The following is a 20,906-nucleotide window of genomic DNA, read 5'->3' on the forward strand; positions in this document are numbered from 1 at the left end:
ATTTAACCGCAGTATTAGTCATCTATCACCCAATCACTTCCTTTAGCTTTTTCTGCTAATTGTACAGTAACAGTTGAGATCACAAATAAAATATGATCAGGATACATACAGTACGCAATTGTTGTTATTTTATGACTTAATTAAATGGTTGAAAAAACACATGAAGAGATCAGCAGGATGTCAGGGGCAGTGGAAACCTGTCACTAATTTTGCCATTGTGTGACCTTGACAGCAGAAGGAATTAGTCAGTCAGATATTGTATATCTTGGAAAAGAAAATCTATTGTACTCCAACTACTGTATAATGCTTACCCTGTATGTTGATATAGGATATGGTAATGCAACACTGAGTGCATATTTACTGCAACATGTAGCTCATGAAATTCACCAAGGAATGCAAAACGAGTAGTGGTATTTACATCGACGCTACGGACTATGTGGTGCTATTTCTGTCTAGTGTTGTAACGTCGTTAGCTACGAGATGCGCACACACTGAGGCAACGTTAGCTAGCTGACGTTATCACAAGCTGCCAAACCATCTGGTTCATTATTAGCTAGCTACGATAACTTATCAAATTACCTAGACATAACTTGATACATATATCGTTTAAACGTGAATAGCTTGTTTATGAGTTGAACATGTATACTGTAGGTTACTGCACAGAACGTCGTATCAGTTTGCTAGCTAGCCGTGTCTAAGCTAACTAGCCGTGTCTAAGCTAACTAGCCGTGTCTAAGCTAACTAGCCGTGTCTAAGCTAACTAGCCGTGTCTAAGCTAACTAGCCGTGTCTAAGCTAACTAGCCGTGTCTAAGCTAACTAGCCGTGTCTAAGCTAACTAGCCGTGTCTAAGCTAACTAGCCGTGTCTAAGCTAACTAGCCGTGTCTAAGCTAACTAGCCGTGTCTAAGCTAACTAGCCGTGTCTAAGCTAACTAGCCGTGTCTAAGCTAACTAGCCGTGTCTAAGCTAACTAGCTAGTGATTTACAGCACCGAATAAATGACTGGTATTGTTGTAGGTAGCTAACATATTAATTCAACCGAATAAACTGAGATTGTTGTAGGTAGCTAACATATTCATTCAACCGAATAAACTGAGATTGTTGTAGGTAGCTAACATATTCATTCAACCGAATAAACTGAGATTGTTGTAGGTAGCTAACATATTCATTCAACCGAATAAACTGAGATTGTTGTAAGTAGCTAACATATTCATTCAACCGAATAAATGACTGAGATTGTTGTAGGTAGCTAACATATTCATTCAACTGAATAAATGACTGAGATTGTTGTAGGTAGCTAACATATTCATTCAACTGAATAAATGACTGAGATTGTTGTAGGTAGCTAACATATTCATTCAACTGAATAAATGACTGAGATTGTTGTAGGTAGCTAACATATTCATTCAACTGAATAAATGACTGAGATTGTTGTAGGTAGCTAACATATTCATTCAACTGAATAAATGACTGAGATTGTTGTAGGTAGCTAACATATTCATTCAACTGAATAAATGACTGAGATTGTTGTAGGTAGCTAACATATTCATTCAACTGAATAAATGACTGAGATTGTTGTAGGTAGCTAACATATTCATTCAACTGAATAAATGACTGAGATTGTTGTAGGTAGCTAACATATTCATTCAACTGAATAAATGACTGAGATTGTTGTAGGTAGCTAACATATTCATTCAACTGAATAAATGACTGAGATTGTTGTAGGTAGCTAACATATTCATTCAACTGAATAAATGACTGAGATTGTTGTAGGTAGCTAACATATTCATTCAACTGAATAAATGACTGAGATTGTTGTAGGTAGCTAACATATTCATTCAACTGAATAAATGACTGAGATTGTTGTAGGTAGCTAACATATTCATTCAACTGAATAAATGACTGAGATTGTTGTAGGTAGCTAACATATTCATTCAACTGAATAAATGACTGAGATTGTTGTAGGTAGCTAACATATTCATTCAACTGAATAAATGACTGAGATTGTTGTAGGTAGCTAACATATTCATTCAACTGAATAAATGACTGAGATTGTTGTAGGTAGCTAACATATTCATTCAACCGAATAAACTGAGATTGTTGTAGTTACAGGACCGTCCATTAGGCAGGATTAGAGGGCAGTAGAGTGAGCTCGGTATTTTCTGAGCTAAACTGACCAAGACGCACCTCCAACTAGGGGTGGGCGATATATCGAATGAATTAAAACAAATGTTTTTGCGCAATATTCCAAATGGCAGTATTGCAGAATGTTTTTTTAGTATTTGTTTTTATGAGAGTTTATGTCCGCTTGTTCTCATGTCTCGTTCGCTCCTTCTGTTCTGTGCACCTTGCCATTTACATTAGATATCTGTTTATAGTCATGAGATGGTCATGTCTCCGTCGTAGCAATGGGAGTCTTTGTCTCAAATGCGGGAATGCAGCCGACAAGCTTAGATTTCAAATAGCGCATAGAATCGCATTGGGCTTATTTTGGCCAGACAAAACCCTCTCTTGCCTCTTTCTCCCAAGACCCTGCCCCTACCACTCACAATAACAAAGATGAGACATCTTCCTCTCTGACAAGCGGATTCAACTCGCTATTTTTACATTTAAGTCATTTAGCAGACGCTCTTATCCAGAGCAACTTACATGTACATACATTCATACTTTTTTTGTACTGGCCCCCTGTGGGAATCGAACCCACAACCCTGGCGTTGCATGCGCCATGCTCTACCAACTGAGCCACACGGGGCTATTTGAGGTTTGGTCCAACAGAATTGGTAATATGGATACATTATTTTGCTGTAATATAAGTTAGCCTTTTGAACCATACACTGTTTGTTTCAACTTGTGACATTTCGAGCAGACACTACTAAAACTGTTTAAATGTTTAAGTTGACATGGTGCTGGAATAGCAGAGGCAGTGCTCATGTTGTCTTTGTGCTGACTTGCGGTAACTCTGTTGTTCTAAATCAGTAGTTGTTTAGTAAACTGTTGAAAACATGAATTTGCTTGACAATGCTGCAGGTCATATAACTGTTTGTTAAATGCAATATTTGCTTTGTGGACTTCACCGGACAGATGTTGCTCTCCGGTTTTGTGATGAAAAAACATATGTGTAGTTGAATTTATTCTGCCACTGTTTGACTGTTGTCTTTTTGCTGTCAAGGCATTGTTGTATATTTGTAAGTCGCTCTGGATAAGAGCGTCTGCTAAATGACTTAAATGTAAATGTAAAACGTATGTACCAATGAACATTAATGCTCAGTTTGTCACGCGCACGTAATGTTACCATGTATCGCTAGCAGCACTTTAGTCAAATATTGTTATGCTAGCTGTTTAGTCTGATTTATAAATGTGCAATACGCATAAAGCAAGTATATAAGCAATTGGCAACTCTTGTCATTCTGAGAAATAAGGTAAGCCACTTGATTTCAACATGTGAACAAAGTGGACAGACTAGCACGCTGTTCAAACAGGTGGAGACGGACAGAAGGGTGTGTTACTGTTATGTCTTGTTCGCTGAATTCAGAGCTGGTGAAATTATACCTAGATCCAAGTTGGCTAAACTTGAAACATAAATATTAGCTGGCTACTCACTAGCACGTGGGCTTGTGCTTTAGAGATTATGAGACTGGTGTTCATTTTCTATAATGCCTGCTACATTATTAGTTCATGTGCATTATGCATGGTTCTGGTTACATTTGTTACAAAAAGGTTATATTTTGTAGATAGAGCTGAAAGCCAGATCAATGATCTATTGTAAAGTGGCTGTTCCACTGGATGTCATAAGGTGAATGCACCAATTTGTAAGTCGCTCTGGATAAGAGCGTCTGCTAAATGACTTAAATGTAAATGTAATATTGTGACCTCTATGACGGTGAGAGAGTACTGCCAAGTCTGCACAGGGAAGCCATGTTACTTATTAGCAAAGCGGCAATAAACACTATGAAGTGCACTCCACTATATTAGGTGTTGAAACGCTGTGTAAAATGACTGACGATGACATACAGTACATGATTTGATGAGAAGAGAGAGAGAGCGAGAGAGAGCAAGAGAGAGCGAGACAAAAACAGAAAGAGAGACAGAAAGAGGCAGAGGGCGCGAGAGAGAGAAAAAGAGACAGAAAGAGAGAGAGACAAAGAGAGACAGAAGGAGAAAGAGAGGGGGAGAGTGGTAACAAGGGATCGTTGTACGTCCACAGAGAGGACGAGCACAGGAAGTCTTTGTCAGCTTTTCAACATTCTCATTCACCTTGGCAGTGTGGAGGAGGTGTCTTAAACAGCTCATTTTCAGTCAGAGACAACAACAGCACAACCCTCTCCCCTCTGCTCCCCCGGGTGCCTGCATTTATAAAGCCCGTCGTGTCAGCACAACCGGACAGCAGACTTCACTTTGACTTGGTCCACAAACAGCATGAGGTTGGAGGATGTTAGTTTCCATCAAGTAGACAGACGCTAGGCTACTTCGTAGTGAGGGCTGGAAGTGCCTGTATTCATAAAGGGTCTCAGCGTAGGAGTGCTGATCAAGGATCTGTGTTGCCTTTTAGATCATAATGAATAAGATTACATGGTCCTGATTTCATCTGCACTCTCCACTCTGAGACACATCCTGAACCTCTCTGACATTCCCATATCAGTGTGCAGGTAAAATAGCTAGTCTAGAAACTGACAAACAAAGAGGAGACAAACATGAGTCCCCTATCTGATGATGCTACCCACTAGACCCTTTGGTGAATCTGAAACTAACAACATGACAAAGTTTTTCTTCATCTATCTATAACAAAATGTTCTAAACCCGTAACAAGAAACCTTGTAAACATGCCAAAGGTATGAGTTTCAATGATGCATGCCATGGCCTAATTCTTCTGGTTATAAATATCATCAGAAGTGTGCGTCTGCGTTTCCACAGTCCTTTGAGGCACACTCCCACGTCGTCTCGGATTAGCAAGCAGAAGTTTTCTAAGATCTACATACCGTATCGTAACGCATCGTAACACTCTTACATATTTACTTAACAAAAATATTATTGAGATGGTTATAGACTTCTAGTCTACCTCTGAAAATTAGAAGAATGCTGACGTATTCTCAGGGAATCTGTGGCAAGACTAGTCTAGATACACCCATTGAGATCATAGAAATGACTTGTCTATAGTTCTATAGGTAATTCTATGGATGAACCCTCCTCCTTAGCCCAACACAATAATGACAAGTACTGCTTCACTTTGAGGAGACCAGAATGACATGAATCAGAATGTAGATGTATAGTATGAGACATGGTGGTATAACAAGGTGAAACCCCCTGGTGTATGATGGCTCCAATCAATGCTGACTGGGACTGCGTCCCAAATGGCACCCTATACCCTACATAGTGCACTACTTTTTCACCAGGGCCCATAGAAGCAGTGCAGTATATTCGGAATAGGATGCCATTTCGGACGCATCCTGGGAGTCTCCATTAGGATGGGATAGGAAGACAGAGAGTTTTACACACTGACTGAGCAGCTGAAAGCCCATGGCCATCACTAGAGCTCTGGGGAGTTTTAACAACGGAGATAACGCCTAACCAACTGCAGGCTTGGCTCTGCTGTCTGTCCATGTGCTTCAAACAAGAGGAGATATCAAAGGAATATAAAATATGGATTGAAACCACTTCAACAGCAAATTATGAACGGTGTGCTAATTGCTTCGAACATAACAATTACTGTACAAAGACACTTAAAATGTCTAGTGTGTGTGTTTTTTGGAGGGGTTGGAATAAAGCAAAAGACAAGTGTCTGTTGGACATCGGTGTACATTGGATAATATACACATTTTTGAATCATAACAGAACTCACCGGTACTTTGAAGGGGGATGTGTTGGGTACATCCAGGGATATGTTCTTCTCTGAACTCCCCAGGCCTGAGATACTCCGCCTTCTGGGGGACCTCTCAGCAGACACTTCTGTGGACAGAGAGAGAGAGCGGGGGAGAGGGAGTTAGAGAGACATACATTATTTGATAAAAAAAAAAAAATTATATTAACAAGTACAGGTCGGAATATGAGATGGGGAGATTGATGAGATACAGGAGGGAAGGTGAGTGATGGAACAGCTACCTCCAGGGGCATGTGTGGTCCGGGGGCAGCAGCAATAAACCTAGACCAGTCCCCAGCACGAGAGACATTAGTAAAGACAGCTAGCTGCCTTGAAACCTGGACTGGTGGAGGTTGAGTTCTATGAACACAGATGCTGCAACATTTGGGAGAGGGAGCCAGAGTGATGGGTGTACACAAGGACATCTAGAGCGCTCAGACAGAGACAGAGGTGGGCTGTATCATGCAATTACCTCAGGCCACCAAGAGTATGTGTTGTGGTCCCCCAAGAGACAAGCTATGGCATTGAATGAATGCCACAAACTCATGTAAATGATTAATAGAACAACAAAAATCCATCTCAGATTGCTATTCACAGGGGTTTGTAATTCATTAACAATGAGGTTTCAGCTATAAGATTGTGCTTCACTGTAATCCTCGTTGAACAGGCAGGATGGAATAAACAACAGGACAATATTAATCTGTTTCTCTATAGAAGACAGTTATTTCTGGTCCGTTCTGACAAACTATGCAGTCTCTCTGTACGATAAGGTTATGGCCATCTGTGTCAAGGATGAGGATGGACTCAACCCACATTTATTTTTCCCTCCGGTGGTCTCAGTTTACAGAGGCAGGGCAGGGCCATCATCATGGGAATCCAGCTGCTAGGCCCCAGTAAGCCTGGGCACCGGAGTGTCAGCTCAGCCAAGCCTCCTGGAGCAGTGCCCAGGCAGGTGAGGTTAGAGGCAGGAGGCTGGAGCAGTCCCTCAACTGACAAAGACCCTCTAATTTCTCATCCCCGAGTCCCTGGCTACGTTCAAAATGGCATCATATGTAGTGCACTACTTTTGAGGGAATAGGGTGTCATTTGGGCCACACCCTTGACTTCCACAGCCAGTGCAGCTTTTACTGCAGCTGCATACAAGGCCTGTCAGTGCCTTACCAATGTTGTACAGAGCAAGAAAGCAAGCCACATCTTCCAAATACAGAAGTCTCAAACCATCCGTCACATTGAGATCCCTGGCCGATATCCAGAGAGCGATTGATTGGAAGCTAAGTTAAGCCCCATTTTTTGAGCAGATTGACCCGGTGCAACAGGAATGCTCTGAGAAAGAACAAGTCACAACCATTTGAAGTAAAAGAACAAGTTTTAGCAGACAAGATAATGGGAGATAACCTCCAGACTAGAGCAACATGTGTCAGATCCCACGTTTCGATCAGGTTGTCACTAAAGCTAGGCCTAACCGTAGATCCATCCTTCATATTAAACTTTGGCACAAGTGAGACAGTATGCAGCAGTCAGCATAAATAAAAAGGCTACTTTTCAAAGTGCTATATCAAGTTCTCTCTCAGACACTGTCCTCTTGGCACCCCTGGCTGCAGCCCGGTCCATCTTAAACGCTGCATGCATCATAATTCAGAAGGACTGAGCTCTCTGGCCGGGGGTGGCTTGAAGAGAGAGAGACACCCATCAAACGTCATGCACATCCTGTATAATATCAACTATGGACACTGACGAACAGCACAAAGTAAATATGATCAAAGAAGTTAGGCAAATATTCCGTTCAGTGTTTGTGAAACACATGCTACCAAACGCATCATACGGAGCCTTACATGTATACAGTACAGACCCTAATGAAAATACGATGTACAAGCAGCAGTCCACACAGAGAAACTTCACAATCTAACATAATGGCTTTTTAATGATGGTGCTCTGCACTGCGCACATGAGAATTAAGCATGAATAATCAACTCAATTTTATACAATAGACCCTAATTAGAGAAAAAAAGACAGGAGAGTGAATCAGTACCTCGGTCACAGCTGTTCCCCATCATCTGAGGAGGAGATGGACAGGGTCAGCACCCGATTGGCTAAACACCGACCATCACCATCAGCCAATGAGGCAAAGTCATTTCCCTTTAACTGTCCATCTTCTGCAGTGCTGCGAAGCCATCCCATTGATAATCACTCTTTATTTTGAAATAATTCGTTTTGTTCCTGCAGTCTGGAATCCCACCTATTTCTCCCTGAACTAACACTCCATGCTTCCCCTGGTCTCCCCCAGTCTCTCGTCCCACTCCGCTATCTATCTTTCTCCCTCTCACTCTCTCCTCTCGGCAGCAATTCTTAACCTTCACTTCATTATTCTCTCCCTCCTTTTTGGCATGCCAGCAGCGGAAGAGATTTTACCGCATTTATTCAATCAATTTCTGTAACTGCACTCCATCGTTCCTCTTAGCAGAATAAAACAGAACTGCAAGTACTTCCCTCTTCAGTCTTTCTCTCTCCTCGCCCTCTCCTTTTTGCTCTTTCTGTACCGTAGCATCTGCCGGTGTAGCTACTGCAGCTGAAATGCAGCCCACCTCACACACTGCTGGAACCACAGGACGCAGAGGACAAATTTAGAGCCACGCTTTAAGGCTAATTACAAAATAACTTGCTGCCTTACTCGACTGATGTAGGACACACCTCTGGGGGCTTTCTCATCATGTATGAAAGAGAGGAAGAGAAAAGAGAGCGAGAGAGAGGAAGCGAGAGAGACCTAGAGAGGGACAGAGAGAGAGGGACAGAGCGCGAGAGCTAGCGATTGGAAACCCATAGGGGGATGGGTATCGGAAGCTTGCAAGATGCTATTTAGGAGAATTATACTGTAGATAAGGTGTTCAGCAGGAGATGGCCCTTGAGGTTAGAAGCATATTTTTCGAGGGGGACCTGGCAAGAGGTCAGAGGAAGTAGTCAGTGTGTACACAACACAATAGCACAATACAATACACTAAAAACAATCACAATGGTCAACAAGATGATCCTCTATGAGAGCTTTAAATTTAAAAAGCGATATGCTCTCCTCTAGTTTTAAAATATTTTACAGCTCGTTCCAAGACAAAGAAGCATTATAGGAGGTTTGCATGTAAACAATATCACCATAATACAGCACAGATCAAAATAAATAACTGTCCCTTGGACAAGGTCTTTCCTGACTGACGTAGAGAAACATGTTTTATTCCTGAAATAAAAACCCAACTTAAAATTACAGCTTTTAGGGAAAAAAAATGAATGTGCTGTTTGAAACTCAGCTTTTCATCTATCCAGATACAAAAGATACTTATAAGAGGCCACCCTTTCAATTTGTTGACCATTTACAGTTAACATTTGCAAGTGACTCCATGTGTTTTCTAGTTTAATGTTTGCCACAAGCTACAGTGAATCACCACTGTCTGAAAATAGAATCAGAAAATTTGAAATGTCCACTATTTAACTGCATGCGCCAGACTTCTCCTTATGCACAGCAAAAAGAAGACTGAGTTCATGTTCATCTATAAAGTTACTATGCAGCACTCCACACAGATACAACTCCAGACCCTTGCTAAAAAGCTGTTACTTGAACAATCTCTTATTAGTCCAATAACTCAGTGGTAAGAAATCTGCAGTGGTTGGGAGACTCAACTATGAAAAACAACAACGAGCACAACACAGATTTGTGGATCAGCAATCCCCGGTGACAGTGTTTGAACAGTGCAGCAGTGCCTCGTCCTCTACCTCAGAGCTTTAGTACATATTCAGCTGCATAATTCAGCTAGTGAAATCCTAAATTGTTGACTATATGCATTGTGCAGCATGTGACCCAAGTTACCCAACACTGAAAGTTACTTAAACTGCAGAATTTTCCTCAGGGAATATAATTTCCATAGTCCTTATCATGCAGTAGCATTAATGGTGTGGGCGTTGCGAGGTAAGTAAAAACTTGGGGCTGGGCTAAGTTCAATAATAGCCCAAAGTGCTTGAGAAAGATGAATTATTGATGATCACCATCCATACTTCAGATATCACAAGCACAATGAAGTGGTGAGTGACCAAAGGAGTAGCAAACAAGGATGATGTTTTCAAGACATTTTAATCTTTATCCTTTAGTTGCATCAAATATATTTTGATCTATTGAAACCATATGTTGGCATGAAGGCCTACGCTACATTGTGATTTCTTACCCCATCACGTTTGGAGATAATGGAGCACGCTGAAGTAAAAACAGCATACAATTAGCCTACCATAACAGCTATTCTACATGCAAACAAGGACAATCTAGGATCACTTTTGCCTTTTAGGTTATAGACTAATGAAAGGACGGGGGGGGGCGATCCCAACTCCACCCTCCTACTCTGAGAAGCTTTATGAACAGGTCCATATGATTAGGCTAGTTGCTACCTGGTATAAACGGTGTTCTGATAGAAATCTCCCAATAAGCATCACTTCTAATTACAGCAGGGGCCTAATTTCCCCGCGTGGCAGGCTATGCATTTTAACCCTGCACTTATCTTTTAACAAGATATTGATTTCAAGAAGGCCTGCACCGAATCAATTGTTTAACTGGATTTTCAGGATCGGATGCAGCAGGGGGCAAGGTGTTTCAAATGGCACCCTATTACCTATATAATGCATTAATTTGGATGGGTTCTGGTCAAACATAGTACACTATATAGGGAATAGGGTGCCATTTGGAATGGGACCATGTCTACAGGCAGCACGGTTCCCCACCAGACAGTCTGACGACTGCCTGCCTCACAGTCAGCTCCTGTAGACAGCCCTGAGTAGTGACCTTGACATACTGTGCTACATAAAGGCTGTCGTGGCAAGACCGACAGCCAGTCAGCGAGGAAGGAATTGACACATCATTTGATAAAATGCCATTGCAACAACTTATGGATAGACTGTGTTCATTCATGATATTGTTAAGATGATGCTGAAAAACCTGAAATAATAACAGCACTGTCTACTGTAGAATGTTTTGGGTGATAAAAATATATATATATCAGAGATTTAAAATCAGGTGGAGTTGATGACAAAGTATCGAGCTATGTACTATAGTACCCAAGTATAGTGTCTATAGGGTTACTTTAGAAAGGATTACTGGGGGAAGCATCCATAGAAATTCATTTCTTACAGAATCCATACGGTGCAAACTACGACTATGCGCTGGTCATCAAAACGTGTCACAACAGGGAAAAAGCAAAACAATACCAACACTTGCTACATAAAACACACATTGTTACACAAGTGACATGGTGGTGTAGGAATGAGCGTCTATCAATGGTAAGATGTCACATGGCAATAGTGTGAAGAATGTGTGGAACATTAAAACACTCCATATGTTCATTCCCTGTCCAATCATAAACCAGAACAAACACACCTGCACAATGTTTGCCAAAACCTAGATGTACAAACACAGCGTGAAGTGCTTTCTACAAAAACACTGAAATCTTCCATTAAGGTAAAGATAAGAGATAAACCACTTATGAGCCACTATTGTGAGCCACTGTCTTTGTGTCACAGAATCACCGTTCAGATACAGAAATTACAATTTGAAAGTTTCTGAAAATATTATTTCGACCTAAAAACATGTTCTGACGTATCTATCCTATGAAGCCATCCTCAGGGACCAATGACACTGCCACTTGAATGGGTGCATCCAATGGGATGTATCCATTGTCCAACTGTAAACAGTCTGTATCACAACAACTATTCAAGGAATCCCCATCAACCAATGGAACCAGTCTGATGTCCAAGTAACACAGCATTGCTCTTGGCTTTAGCCGTAATCACTGTTCAATTTTGGGGCGGCAGGTAGCCTAGTGGTTAGAGTGTTGGGCCAGTAACTGAAAGGTTGCTGGATCGAATCCCCGTGCTGACAAGGTAAAAATCTGTCATTGTAAATAAGAATTCTTAACTGACTTGCCTAGTTAAATGAAAGGTTCAATAAAAAAGACAGAATAATAATGGTTTCCATGCCCTGCTTTGTGGCACCTACTGACACTTCCCTGTATTGACATTTTATTTTATTTATGAATGTGAAAATACATCCTTGTGGAAGAAAATACAGTAAACATTGGTTGTGAGCAGAGTAATTTACAGAAATGTCATTATGTCAATTGTTTTCCCCCATGGTGAGAATGTAAGTAAAAGAGTTGTAAAAGAGTTGACAGATTCTACGGGCTGCTATTTGACAAATATAATTCATAATGATTAGAAATAAAAAATAAAATAAGTGAAATAATGAGATCGTCAACAACAAACGCTGCAAAATGCAGCATCATATGATGCAAAATGCATCATACGGATCAGATTTAGGCATTTTGAAAAGTGACATATCTAGAAAACTTGATTGCTGACATGCAAAACATTTTGGGACTATATCAACAATGGACGAATGAAACAAACACCAAAAGATCGTTTTTGGGTGGAGTTTTCCATTAATTGTTATGCAGAAATAATTTGATATTGATATAAACATGGCTGCATTTGGGCCTGTAAGGTTGCCAGATAACCAACAATAACCAAGGTTTAGGATAATAGATCAATGAAATAATTTGGCAGATTACATGACAAGAATATCACGTGTTTGTCAACACGCTACAAAGTTACAACAATGTTTCTACATTGTAGCCACATGATGTTACATTGCATCTTACAAAGTATAGATACCAACAGGGGCGTAGCCTAAGCGTTTCTGACCGAACACTAGACAAATTGATTGAACATCCAACACAAATTAATATAGGTGTTGTTGAGTGGCCAAAAGTAACTGGTTGCGCATGGAAAAGTTGGACAGGGTCCTCCTGAGTAGTGGTGCGAGAGTTCTTACGCGATTGCTCTTTTTGTATTCTAAGTTAAACATTAAAACAACTTGAACCTACCCCATATGAATTCCATAGTTTTACAATCCAGAAATCACATTCTGCAGAAAATATATCAGGCAATTTCACAAGATCCTGGTGCTCGCTTAGGCTACTATCTCGTCCTTGGCTGTTAGTTCTCCTCCCTTCAAGACATGCAGGAATGCAGAAAAGCCTGAGCCCAAGCCAGTCAACCCCACACAGCCTTTCTGTTCTCTATAAGTCTTTTGAAATTAGCACAACAATAGCAGCCCTTCCATCTGAGAGCCCACATACCGTTCTCAAGACGTGTGGAACTTCCCTGCCAGAGCAAACCCTCTGCCCCCTCCGTCGCCCCAGTAAAAAGGGGGTGTGCGGCATATGATCAGAAATCAGAATTATTTACGGTAGATTGCACAAATTTTGAAAGTTTTCAGGTCAGGAGAGTTGATGGGACCACATCACAAGATCTTTGTAGATCGAATGGATATAAACTTGTCAACAAATGTATTACTCTGCTGAAATGTCACGTCAAAATGCTTCCATTCCAGCATGAAAAGCTGAAAAAGTCCTATTCTGTAAACTCACACACATCATAGCCTTAAAAGCTTTGACATACGGGTAGGATTGTCAAATGCGTGCCTACCGACAATACTTAGGCATCCCTGAACAGTGTCGGCAGTCAATCTATTTTGTGATCACACAGCAAAGACCTTGAAGTCGTCAGCCACTCAGCCTTGTTAAAATACTCCAAACCAGAAGGTGCCAGTAGCGTTGCTTGGCAATACATGTCCGTGTGTGTCGTTTATTCCAAGATTAGCTAGCTAGCTGTGCTAATGTTGCTATTTTGTAGAAAGTCTTTGGTGATACTAGCCAGATGGCCACACCTAGATAACGACCGAGCAAGATGACGAGGATGTTTTATTTTTAATTCACTTTACATAATCCCATACTGCCAGTGCCAGCCCATAGCTAAATGTTTAGCTAGCTAATGTTACCATATTGTTAGCTAGCACAACATACTGTTGCCAGATAGCTAGCTAAGGACACTGCACTAACTCTGAAGAAAATACAGGCAGCTGCTTCATGAAAACTAGCTCATTTATTGTGGCTCATCCGTGGATGTACGGAGAATAGCCCTCTTTATCCCTTTCTGTTGTCACTCCTGTTGGCTCCCCCACCTGGGGGTTCATGCTCTCTGATTGGCTCAAATTCAAGTTGTTAGCCACTGCTGAGCATTGCGATTCTACAAGTAGAAATGGTAGGTTCGTCGCTACCGGCTTGGCACACAGTAGCTACCGATTTTGTTTTAGCAAGAGAAGGAACAGCCTCCCACTGTGATTAAGAACCTATCGGCAGTCTATTGGCAGTGAGATTCTCTGTGTTTAATGCTTTACATATCAGTAATCTTCGTGACGCAACAACCTAAGGTTTCTGCTGACTTTATTAACCTCGTAACTACAAGGTCATAGGTGTAGTACCAAAAAAAAGAAATAAAGTGGAAACGCTTTAATTCAAATACTCTTATATACACAAACAACAAAAAGGTGAGAATGCTTCCCATGCAGTGGTTAATAACCTGTAAATTATTTGGTGTTAACACAGAGAATTACCAGCAATGTTACTGACTTTTCTCTAACAATGCAATTCAGTATCATATGTCACAAAACCTAGTCATTAAACACTGCCAATGGTGGCGGAATAGAATAACATGGTGGAAAAGTATTTCAAGGGTGTGAATGTATGTGAACACTATTATGTCCTTTGTAAAAACTAAACAAAAAAATAGGCTATGTCCCTAGAAATCAAAAAAGAGATGAAAAAAGTGTCTGATAAATTAGACAGACACAGTGAAAGACAGACACACACTGTCACGTTCCTGACCTGTTTTCTCTTGTTTTATATGTCTTTATTGGTCAGGGCGTGAGTGTTGGGTGGGCAGTCTATGTTTTCTATTTCTATGTGGGGTTTTGTGTTCGGCCTGGTATGATTCTCAATTAGAGACAGGTGTGTATCGTTTGTCTCTGATTGAGAGTCATACTAAGGCAGCCAGGGTTTCACTGGTGTTTTGTGGGTGTTTGTTTCCTGTCTCAGTGTTTGTTCTGCACCAGATAGGACTGTCTCGGTTTTCACGGTTTGTTATTTGTTAAGTGTTCATGGTTATTGTTTAATTAAACATGTTGAGCACTGGCTACGCTGCATTTTGGTCCTCTCCTTTACCCCTGGAAGAAAACCTTCACACACACAGCCTTCGAAAGGTATTCAGATCCCTTGACTTTATCCACATTGTTACATTACAGCCTTATTCTAAAATGGATTATATATATATATATATATATATATATATATATATACAAATTAATACATTTGTAAAAGTTTCTAAAAACCTGTTTTCGCTTTGTCATTATGGAGTACAAATAATAATAACAAAATATTCAGCCCTTTTGCTACAAGACTCAAATTTAGCTCTGGTGCATCCTGTTTCCATTGATCATCCTTGAGGTGTTTCTAAAACTTGATTGGAGTCCACCTGTGGTAAATTCAATTGATTGGACATGATTTGGAAAGGCACACACCTGTCTATATAAGGTCCCACAGTTGACAGTGCATGTCAGAGCAAAAACCAAGCCATGAGATCGAAGGAATTGTCCGTAGAGCTCCGAGACAGGGTTGTGTCGAGGCACAGATCTGGGGAAGGGTACCAAAACATTTCTGGGGCATTGAAGGTCCCCAAGAACACAGTCGCCTCCATCCAGAGAAGGGCCTTGATCAGGGAGGTGACCAAGAAACTGATGGTCAATCTGACAGAGCTCTAGAGTTCCTCTGAGGAGATCTTTCAGAAGGACAACCATCTCTGCAGCACTCCACCAATCTGGCCTTTATGGTAGATTCGCTAGACGGAAGCCACTCCTCAGTAAAAGGCACATGACAGCCCGCTTGGCGTTTGCGAAAAGGCACCTAAAGACTCTCAGACCATGAGAAATATGATTATTTGGTCTGATGAAACCAAGATTGAACATTTTGGCCTGAATGCCAAGCATCATGTCTGGAGGAAACCTGACACCATACCTACGGTGAAGCAAGATGGTGGCAGCATCATGCTGTGGGGATGTTTTTCAGTGGCAGAGACTGGGAGACTAGTTAGGACCAAGGTTAAAGATGAACGAAACAAAGTACAGAGAGATCCTTGATGAAAGACAGCGCAGGAGTGGCTTCGGGACAAGTCTCTGGATGTCCTTGAGTGGCCCAACCAGAACCTGGACTTGAACCTGATCGAACATGTCTGCAGAGACCTGAAAATAGCTGTGCAGCAACACTCCCCATTCAAAGTGACAGAGCTTAAGAAGATCTGCAGAGCAGAATGGGAGAAACTCCCCAAATACAGGTGTGCCAAGCGTCTTACCCAAGAATAATCAATGCTGTAATACTTAAATAAATGTAATATTTCATTTTTTTTTATTTTTATAAATTAGCAAACATTTCTAAAAAGCTGTTTTTGCTCTGTCATTATGGGGTTCTGTGTGTAGATTGACGAGGTAAAAAAACGATTTAATCAATTTTAGAATAAGGCTGTAACATAAAATGTGGAAAAAGTCAAGGGGTCTGAATACTTTCCGAAGGAACTGTATATATTACATATAAAACACATTAAATTGTTGGTCCCATGTTCCATGAGCTGAAGAAAAAGACCCCAGAAATATTACATACACACAAAAAACTTACTTCTCTCCCATTTTGTACACACATTTGTTAATATGCCTCTTAGTTAGCATTTCTCCTTTGCCAAGATAATCCATCCACCTGAAAGGTGTGGCATGTCAAGAAGCTGATTAAACAGCATGATCTTTACACAGGTGCACCTTGTGCTGGGGACATTAAAAAGGCCACACTAAAATGTGTAACACAATGCCACAGATGTCTAAAGTTGTAGGGAACATTTCCATACCACAAGCAGTCTCCAACGTCGTTTTCGAGAATTTGGCAGTAGAATCAACCGGCCACACAACCGAAACCATATGTATTGTTTTGTGTGGGCGAGATGTTTTCTGATGTCAATGTTGTGAACAGAGGGCCCCATGATGGTGGTGGGGTAATGGTATGGGCAGGCATAAGCTACAGACATCAAAAATTGCATTTTATCATGGCAATTTGAATGCACAGAGATACAGTGACAAGAGGCCCATTGTTATGCCATTGATGTGCAGCCATCACCTCATGTTTCAGCATGATAATGCACAGCCCCATGTCGCAAGGATCTGTACACAATTCTTGGTAGATTAAAATGTCCCAGTTTGTCCATGGCCTGCATATTCACCAGACATGTCAGCCATTGAGGATGTTTGGGATGCTCTGGATCGAGGTGTACGACAGCGTGTTCCAGTACCCGCAAATATCCAGCAACTTCGAACAGCCATTGAAGAGTGGGAAAACATTCCACAGGTCACAATCAACAGCCTGAAGGAGATTTGTCGTGGTGAAAACAGGTTTTCAAAGCCATGCTCCTACATTTTTTGTGATTAACAAATTCATATCTGTATTCCCAGTCATGTGAAATCCAGAGGTTAGGGCCTAATGAATTTATTCCAATTGAATGATTTCCTTATATGAACTAACTCAGTAAAACCGTAGAAATTGTTCTATTTATATTTTTGTTCACTACATACACTACCGTTCAAAAGTTTGGGGTCACTTAGAAATGTCCTTGTTTTTGAAAGAAAAGCAATTATTTTGTCCATTAAAATAACATCAAATTGATCAGAAACGCAGTGTAGACACTGTTAATGTTGTAAATGAGTACTGTTTTTATGGAATATGTACAGAGGCCCATTATCAGCAACCATCACTCCTGTGTTCCAGTGGCACGTTGTTAGCTAATCCAAGTTCATCATTTTAAAAGGCTAATTGATCATTAGAAAACCCTTTTGCAATTATGTTAGCACAGCTGAAAACTGTTGTGGTGATTAAAGCAACAAAAAAACTGGCCTTTAGACTAGTTGAGTATCTGGAGCGTCAGCATTTGTGGGTTCGAATACAGGCTCAAAATGGCCAGAAACAAAGCACTTTATTCTGAAACTCATCAGTCTATTCTTGTTCTGAGAAATGAAGGCTAATCCATGCAACAAATTGCCAAGAAACTAAAGATCTGGTACAATGCTGTGTACCTCTCCCTTCACAGAACAGTGCAAACTGGCTCTAACCAGAATAGAAAGAGTGGGAGGCCCCGGTGCACAACTGAGCAAGAGGACAAGTACATTAGTGTCTAGTTTGAGAAACAGACGCCTCAAGTTCTCAACTGGCAGCTTCATGAAATAGTACCCGCAAAACACCAGTTTCAACATCAACAGTGAAGAGGCGACTCCGGGATGCTGGCCTTCTAGGCAGAGTTCCTCTGTCAGTGTCTGTGTTCTTTTGCACATCTTAATATTTTATTTTTATTGGCCAGTCTGAGATACGGCTTTTTCTTTGCAACTCCCGGAGTCACCTCTTCACTGTTGACATTGAGACTGGTGTTTTGCGGGTACTATTTCACGAAGCTGCCAGTTGAGGACCTGTGAGCCTGTAACGTAACAAAATGTGAAAAAGGGGTTTGAATATTTTCTGAATGCACCGTATACTACACGACCAAAGGTATTTGGACACCTGTATGTCGAACAACTCATTCCAAAATCATGGGTATTAATATGGAGTTGATCCTCCCTTTGCTGCTATAACAGCCTGCACTCTTCTGGGAAGGCTTTCAACTAGATGTTGGAACATTACTGTGGAGACTTGCTTCCATTTAGCCAGAAGAGCATTAGTGAGGTCGGACACTGATGGTGGGCAATTAGGCCTGGCTTGCAGTCAGCATCCAATTCAACCTAAATGTGTTCAATGGGGTTAAGGTCAGGACTCTGTGCAGGCCAGTCAAGTTCTTCCAAATCGATCTTGACAAACCATTTTTGTACGGACCTTGCTTTGTTTACGGGGGCATTGTCATGTTGAAACAGGAAAGGTCCTTACCCAAACTGCTGCCACAAAGTTGGAAGCACAGAATCGTCTGGAATGTCATTGTATGTTGTATAGTTAAGATTTCCCTTCACTGAAACTAAGGGGCCTAGCCCGAACCATGAAAAACCGCCCAGACCAGTATTCCTCCTCCACCAAACTTTACAGTTGGCACTATGCATTCGGGCAGGTAGCGTTCTCCTGGCATCCGCCAAAACCAGATTCAACCATTGAACTGCCAGATGGTGAAGCGTGATTCATCACTCCAGAGAATGCATTTCCACTGCTTCAGAGTCCAATGGCATCGAGGTTTACACCACTCCAGCCGATGCTTGGCATTGCTCATGGTGATCTTAGGCTTGTGTGCGGCTGCTCGGCCATGGAAACCCATTTCATGAAGCTCCAGACGAATGGTTGTTGTGCTGAAGTTGCTTCCAGAGGCAGTTTGGAACTCGGTAGTGAGTGCTGCAACTGAGGACAGTGAATTTTACGTGCTATGTGCTTCAGCACTCGGCGCTCCCGTTTTGTGGCCTACCACTTCGCGGCTGAGCCGTTATTGCTCCTATACATTTCCACTTCACAATAACAGCACTTAAAGTTTACTGAAACATCTGTAGCAGGGCTGAAATTTGACAGACTGACTTGTTGAAAAGGTGGTATCCTATGACAGTGTCACATTGAAAGTCACTGAGCTCTTCAGGCCATTCTACAGCCAATGTTTTTCTATGCCGATTGCATGGCTGTGTGCTCGATTTTATACACGTGTCAGAAATGGAAAAAAATTATAGCTGAATCCACTCATTTGAAGGGGTCTCCATATACTTTTATATTATATAAAGCTCTATTACGTTTATCTCTCTCAACACCATACTTTGTAAACAAAGTGAAATAATGGACAATATCTAAGGAGGAAGACTTTCCATTAATCTCAAAGTTTCCTACTCTCTTTTTTGTTTGCTTTACATGTCAATCAAAATGATTGTTGAATGCCCATAGAATCCCAGCATTGGCCTGAAACCTAGCATTGAGAGCACTTTTGTCAAAGCAGACTATAGATTAACATATAAATAACCCTCTCTCCCACATTTTAGGGCAGGACAGAGAACATTAAGAGGGTCATGAGAATGACTAACTCCCACAGTTACAGGGCCGGTGTCTCAAATGGCACCCTATTCCTTTATACTGAATACTTTTGACCAGGGCTCTGGTCAAAAGTAGTGCACTATATAGGGGATAGTGTGCCATTTGGGAGGCAACCCATGTCCGTCCTCATACCTCTACCCATCAGCTGCTGTCACAATACAACCAGCCCAATGACCCCTTCCCTATTCCCACTGACCCCCAGCCCAACCCAGCCCCGCACCCCTCCAGCCAGCAGCTGCACCCCCGCAGATTCCCTCAGTGAATGCCCTGGCTGGGAAAAGCCCACGTCAAGGCACTGGGGTCAGTCATGCTACTCAGACCATGTCAGATGGATGGATAGAGGTTAGACACTGGGTGCTTTGTCTCCGTCTATACATTCTCTAAGACACCTACACCACAGAACATCTCCCGTCCTACGGACGCCAGCAGTAGAGCATCTCCACTAACCGGCCTAAATGAAATGAAACCCTCAGGAAAACCGATACAAGACATTAAACATAGTTGTCAGTCCATTCTGTTATTACTGCAAGGTTACCCTATGCTAATAACTTGTCATTTTGTTCCCTTTGGGAGCTTATAGCAGTTTCTCACACACCAGGCTGGAAGAGGGCAGCAGCAGTCCGCAGACTCATCATCAGAGAATTAAGTTATTTCAGTTGATAATAACACTCCCTACTGCAGCTATGTCATATTTTCTAAAAAGCTCTGCCGTGGTTATGTAACGGACGCTGCTAGCAGTTCTTTTTAATCCACCCCACCCCACCGATGCCTGTGCTATTGTTCTTCATACTTGCAGACTACTCCTTTGTCGCAGAGTGTGTATTACGAACTCAAAGAGGGATACGTAGATGGAGATCAAATCACCATCACCCATATCAGGAATTTAAACGTTTCTCTATGGTCCTGAGCCAAGTGTAATTATTGTTGCACCAGTTAGTAATGTTCAGATGAGTCTGTATGCATTTAAAAACCTATAAGAAGTCCTCAAACACAAGAAAATACTGCTAACTGCATACATATCATCTATGTATGCAGTGGGGCGGCAGGTAGCCTAGTGGTTAG

At 41.5% G+C, this 20,906-nt stretch overlaps 1 protein-coding gene across 6 annotated transcripts in view; it reads right to left on the reverse strand.

Annotated features, from left to right (window-relative positions):
- Positions 1–20,906, reverse strand: part of LOC129824007 (ras GTPase-activating protein nGAP-like) — a 106,459-nt gene that overhangs the window by 29,709 nt on the left and 55,844 nt on the right. For 4 of the 6 annotated variants that reach the window (XM_055883255.1, XM_055883254.1, XM_055883253.1 and 1 more), the window contains exon 4: positions 5,836–5,942. In XM_055883255.1, the coding sequence (XP_055739230.1) occupies positions 5,836–5,942 (107 nt within the window). Of the gene's footprint in view, positions 1–5,835; positions 5,943–7,882; positions 8,647–12,758; positions 12,908–20,906 lie in introns of those variants that run through there. The other 2 variants (XM_055883257.1, XM_055883256.1) reach the window with 2 other exon arrangements.

Source organism: Salvelinus fontinalis, chromosome 26, assembly GCF_029448725.1.
Source record: "Salvelinus fontinalis isolate EN_2023a chromosome 26, ASM2944872v1, whole genome shotgun sequence".
NCBI lineage: Eukaryota > Metazoa > Chordata > Actinopteri > Salmoniformes > Salmonidae > Salvelinus > Salvelinus fontinalis.